General features: G+C 37.2%; 1 protein-coding gene across 2 annotated transcripts in view; it reads right to left on the bottom strand.

The window, feature by feature from the left end:
- Window positions 1-262: 262 nt before the first annotated feature.
- Window positions 263-6,315, bottom strand: part of RNASEH2B (ribonuclease H2 subunit B) — a 56,450-nt gene continuing 50,397 nt past the window's right edge. The window contains exon 10 of one of the 2 annotated variants that reach the window (XM_054015132.1): window positions 263-2,551. In XM_054015132.1, the coding sequence (XP_053871107.1) occupies window positions 2,519-2,551 (33 nt within the window). In that variant the 3' untranslated portion in view covers window positions 263-2,518. Of the gene's footprint in view, window positions 2,552-5,691; window positions 6,162-6,315 lie in introns of those variants that run through there. The other variant, XM_054015126.1, reaches the window with a different exon arrangement.

The raw sequence follows: 6,315 nt of genomic DNA, 5'->3' as shown, positions 1-6,315 counted from the left end.
ACCTCAGAGGCACTTATTCTAGCATTCCAAACCCCTGAGCAAATTCATAAATAGACAGATGCACACAATACGCAGGCATCAGTACAGAAAAGTACTTAAGCATGGGTCTAAGTGTATTACTGAATTTGCCATTGTGAACCTTTAGATTTGTACCCACTTACACCATGATTAATTTTTTCCCCTGTATATGTTAATAAACTTATTTTTTGACTCCACTCAGTTCAAGAATTGACCACTTGATTACCTAGCACAGACTAATATATTAGTTTACTGTATTTTATTTTCCATGTGAAACTACTGCAATGACCAACAAAGGCTGTTCCATAAGTTTCCATGGGTAAGTGTATTATTTATACATCTCATATTTTGAATATAAGTTAGCAAAAACAGAAAATGCAGTTTAGACTTTCATCAAATTGCTGAATCCTCCGCACAAGAATACCTTGAAATCTATATTAAAATACACATTAACCAGCTATGACAAGGGACAGTGATCAGGGTTAACTAGTCCAGTGCAAAGCCAATAAGAGAGACAATATCAGTATAGGATTCTAAAAGGATCCCTGAGAGCATTCATAAAATAACTTATTTCATAGAAGAGTCTTAAACATTTAAGGGCTTAGTCCTTTCCAATCCTTCTTTCCTATTCAAAACTAGAGCTGGTCAGAAACTGAAACGAAAATTTAATAGTCTCCTCCCTCCCCTCCCCCTTTTGTTGTTGAAATATAGTTTCCCAGAAATATCCCAATCAACTCTACTCAGAACTCTCATTGACTTCCCCGGGCATGACACATGATTGCAGAATTGGGCCAAAATATTTTCCACCTCAACACTACATTTATTTGCAGTGTTGTTGTAGTCGTGTTGGTCCCAGGATATTAGAGAGACAAGGTGGGTGAGGTAATAACTTTTAATGGACCAACTTCGGTAGATGACAGAGACAAGCTTTCAAGTTTACAAAGAGCTCTTCTTCAGGTCTGAGAAAGGTACTCAGCATGTCACAGCTGGACACAAGGTTCCACGCTCAAGAACGTGTCAAGTTTGTCCAATAAAAGATATTACCTCACCCACCTTGTCACTCTCATACACATATTTAGGCTTTATGTAAACATATAGGTCACCTGTGTAAGTGCTTTGGTCAATTGGGCCCATAGTTAAGATTCATAGAAATATATGGCCAGTCATTTTAAAACTGCTATTACTAGTTTACAACAGCTATACCGCAAAATTTCATGTTAACAGCAGTTTGGTAAAGGCAATCATTTTTGCAAACACATACCATATGCCCGATAGAAACAGTTACAGTGCATGTGACTAAGTAGTGGGTTTTGGACCACGTAGGGCAGTTATGACCTCTCATATAATCTCGCTGCTATTCTTGCACATACAATCTACGTTCTAAATATTCTCAGCAGGATAGTTTGGTTGAAACTCAGTCCCTTAAAATTTATCATGCATGCACAGAAATTAAGATTTTCTCATTATTTGTTGGCTTTCCACTGCCCCCATATAATCGAACAAAATGGACTAATCTGTAAAAAGGTAAAACCGTCTGTTTAGTTCTAGTATCATAAAATGCACATTTTCAGTATCTTATCCATTATAAAAATATTAGTTCTCAGCCTTGTTATGATAATATTTTTATACTCCTGCCTTTATAACGAAAACACTGATTCAAGCCTAAACATTGTAGAATGATGCAAATCAAACTACTATAATTTCAGGAGGTTAGGGTGGAGCTTACTCACATAATAGATTTTTAATTTATTCCCAAATTCAGAATTTAGCAGCAAGGGAATTTTTTTGCCCAATTTGTAATGCTTTCCTATCTGTAATGAAAATTCTGCTTTCCAGCAGAGTTTGGAGCCCACAACATAAGAGACGCTCCTCAACAATGTACATAGATATGTAACCGAATCTTCTTAAAATTGAAATAGTCACCACTTAATCAGAAGTTTTATAAAAGAGTGAAAATTATTTAAAATCCTACAGAAACATGGCATTTTTTAGGAGCTAATTCTCAAACCTCTGGCCTTGATCCAGCAAAGTACTTAAGCGTGTGCTTAATTTTATGCATGAATTTTATGGATATCACAAATGCAAACGTGTCAGTGGGACTGCTCATGAATTTCAAGTTAAGCATGCGAGTATGTGCCTTTGCTGGATCAGGGTCAGAATGTTCAGCACCTTGTAGGCTTGAGCACTTGGGTCCTCACCAAAGCATTTAACCACATGAGCAGACTCACTGGACTACTCACATGCTTACATTTACACATGTGCTTAAAGTACCTTCCTGAAAAGGCCTTACATAGCAATATTGTATTAGCTATAAAATTTGAAGCCGCATATAATTAACACACAGCTTGTTCAACAATGTTATCTGTTGACATTAACTGTTTCTTAAAGCTTAGGGGATGCCTTGTTCTAAGAATTCACTTTTAAAAAGCACATAAGAAAAAGTTTTTAAAAGCTGCTTTGAGAGTATGAAAAATGATATAACCAAGCCTCATTATGTTCTTCATTTCTTCCTCTGACATCTTTTTACTGATATCTAGAGAGAAAAGAAAAAAACAAACATCAATCTATTCAAATAAGAATCAATGCATTTTATTCTCTCTCTTAAAGAAGCTGGAGAAAGCCACAATCAAACTTCTGTATACAAACATCACTGAAGTTCCTTAAATTTCAGATCCAGATCCAAGCTTTGCTGTTTAAGCCTTCTTTTCCATGGAAAATAAAATAATCAAATAGTCACTTCCCAAATAGAGCTAGTTTTATTATTTTAGACTGCAGATTATGTGAAAGTCCAACCCTGAAAGATCCCTGAGAGCTATCATTTCCATCCACAGGATATTTTCCACACTCAATGAGGTCACTCCATTTGTGATATGCAATCTTAAAAAATGTGATCTATCCCAAACAACAGCCATAAAAACAGGGAAAAACATCAGATACTTACATGCAAATTTAGCAAAGACATGTTAATCCAGGGGGAACAAAAAGTAAAACCACGTTTCTGTAGCAGTGCTGGGATACTGTTTAGTAACTAAACTAACCAAGCAAAAAATGTCACAGCAACACTTCATAATGACCATTCTGCTACTGCTGGCCTTTCATTGTTACTATATTTAAATCCTCACTGTGGTCGTAAACATTATTTTATGTATCTGGCACAATATGCTTTTTATAATTTCTTACAGCTTCGTGTTAAGGAAGTTTCAAAGTTGCAAAATGTATTTTATTCTTTCCTAAAGGGAAAGGATATTTAAAAAAAAAATTGTCTTTTTTTTTTTTAACCTGAAAGCTCTACTGCTTTTGGAAACAGCTTGTCATGCATGAATTTCTGCTGGACCAAAGACATTCACTAATAAAATTACTATTGTTATAAGTTACTGCATGGCTGACAGCTGTAGTTGAGATGTGACATACTAATGCAGAATGCATCTGTGCTCACAGGAAGAACTCCAGACTTGCCCTGGCGAGCAGGGATGAATGTAGAATTCATGTACAGAAAATTGGTGCACTAGATAAGAAGTCAAGATAGATACTTTCCATCTGTAACAGACTTGTTCTGTTGGTGACCTATCCCCCACCCATTCAGAAGAGTTAATTTGACCTGCCTTTTTAAGAGCAAAGTTCACAACTCATTTAACTCATGTAAAGGTTTGCTTTTAAAACTGTATTTCATTGGTGCTCTGACTTTTAAAACTTCAAAGTGTAAAACCCAGAATCAGTGTTTGCTTTAGAAATCCACTCTCCATGCTTCTGCCCTTTCCTACATTTCTATCCTCAGCTTCTCCTATAACACCTTCCAATCTCTGTGTTCCATTCAAGCTTTCCTCCTGACCATTCTCTTCATTCACTTCCAACTCTGTGCCCTCTTCCTCACTGCCTTTTCAATGCTTGAAGCAGACTTCCAGTTAACATAAACCAAGCTTCGTCACGGTCTTCCAAAATACTTCTAAACCACCACAGATTGCTTGACGCATTCCAGTTATAATAGCCATAAAAGTTTGCTTTTCCCCACTTGGAACTCAAAGGTGGGATTTTCCTAAAGTACTCATCATTGGCCTAACTACTCCCACTGAAGTTAATTGGAATTCTACCATTGACTTCAATGGGAACAGTTAGGGTAATAATGAGTGGTTTTGAAAACATCCTTAGACTCTAGGTCACAACTGTTTATGTTTAAAACTCTTACCAATTCACAAGAATGTTTCCTACAAGCTGATCTTTAGTATTCCATATGGTGCCACAATGCTGGAAATCACTTACACTCCCAGGATAGAAAATTAGTACAGCAAAGTGACAAGGGAGGTCTCAAAAGAGTTGCTTATAACTGACAGGAAGAACCCAGACGTGATGACATCCGGTCTTAATTTTTAAACGTTGGTTAGTTGACAGATATTGACTTCAGAATGGTACAGGAACCTCTGCTGAATGGTCCGGTGTAAAAGGGCTGAAGACAGTTACAGATCAGAGTGATCAGAATGTCATGGCTCTGCATGGTTTTCTTTCTTTCTTTCAAACCCACCATGTTCTGAGATTTATCTTTCGCCTTGTTTCCTACAACTTATTTGTAAAGCAGTGAACAAATATATAAACTATGATCAGATTAACATGGTTTATATTGTATGTGTATGTGAATTATTTCTTTATTTCATTGTCATGTCAGTCCTTCCATCCCAACTTCCTTACACAGCAAAAAAAAAGTTGGGGCACCCAAGAGTTTGCTGAACACTTCTGACTGAACTGAAAAAAAATCAAAACATTTTGGTAATGTCAAAACAAAATGTTTAATTTCCACTCAAAAAATTGTTTTGATTTTAGGCACTGCAGAAAAGAGCTGGAACCACAAAATGGCTGGGGAGGAGAAGGTCCTTCTGCCTCACTTGGACACTTTAGCCAAGTGGCTCACATGGGAGACTGGGTTCAATTTCCCTCTGTGCCTGATGCGGTGACCTTGAGTCTCCCCCATCACAGAAGAGCACCCTAGCCACTAGGTTATGGAATATTCTGGTCTGCAGCTTTCTCAGTCTCTCCTGTTGAAGCTATTCCACTGTTTATAAAATACATGAATAATCAATGAGCCAGAGAGAAAGACTATTGGCTGGTGGTTAGGGCACCCTCCTCCCCTTTTGCTTATTTGGATTTATTGAGATTTGGTCATTAGGCTTATTTGAAAATCTCAGTCTTTGTCTTTAAATAAACATTTGGCAATTTATTTTGGTAAGAAGCTATGATTCTTGGAAACAAACAGTGAAAGATACATAGATTTTTTAGCAGATTTATCACACAACTTTTCAGTGATCCTATAATTTTTCAAGAAGGTGTAGAGGTGTATATACAGGGAAGCACTATGGGGGCACGTCTACACAGGGATAAGAGACTCACAGGCCAACTGCGGCTGGCCCAGGTCAGCTGACTCAGGCTTGTGGGCTAAAAATTTCTGTGTAGCTGTTCAGGCTCAGGCTGGAATCCAAGCTCTGGGATCCTATGAGGGTGGAAGGTCCCAGAGTTCAGGCTCCAGCCTGAGCCCAAATGTCTACACAGCAATTTTTTAGCCCTGGAGCCAGAACCAGCTGACCCAGACCAGCCAAGGGCTTTTTATCTCTGTGTAGACATACCCCAAGTGCCACAGCTTATCTAAAACTCAGCATACTTCTATGAATACAGAAAACACAACAAACATTTGTTTCATACATCAATTTATTATGCTATATTAGTTTTATTATTTATTGCAATTACAACAAAAACAACGCAGGAATTCTGGTTGCAAAGATAACATGCCCTAAGCAGCTCTAACATCATGTGCTTTGACCAGGGCTAATAAGGAAACCTTAAGAAGCTGCTCTAGTCTGATTTTATACAACATGTAAATCTCAGAAATGTAACACACTCACTGAATCCAAAAATCCTGCTTCAAAATCCTCATTAGTTGACGGACTAAATAAACCAACAACAAAAAAACTCAGGGGACAAGGGTTAGCTTTAGAACAATAGTAACTACAAAAATAATTATGTACCAAAATATATGTTTTAGTTTCAAATCTTTATTTTGTTGCTTTAGTTTTTGCACTAAAGAAAGCAGACATGGTTTTCATTCCAGTCTTGTCAACTTTGGCCAGAGCTTTCTGAGCAGCAGACATCTTGCTAGTTGTCTGTTAACGAAATGAGGTAAAAAGAGAAAAATTACTGAGCAAATCTACAGGAGGGGATGCTAATCTACAAACTCATACATACTGAAATCAATTAAAGGTTTGCTTGGTTTCTTAGTCTACAGTATGCCGCAGGGAAAGATGATGTGGGATAAAA

Source organism: Malaclemys terrapin, chromosome 1, assembly GCF_027887155.1.
Source record: "Malaclemys terrapin pileata isolate rMalTer1 chromosome 1, rMalTer1.hap1, whole genome shotgun sequence".
NCBI lineage: Eukaryota > Metazoa > Chordata > Testudines > Emydidae > Malaclemys > Malaclemys terrapin.
Note: the sequence above shows the minus strand (reverse complement) of the source record. Positions and strands in the feature narration are given on the sequence as shown.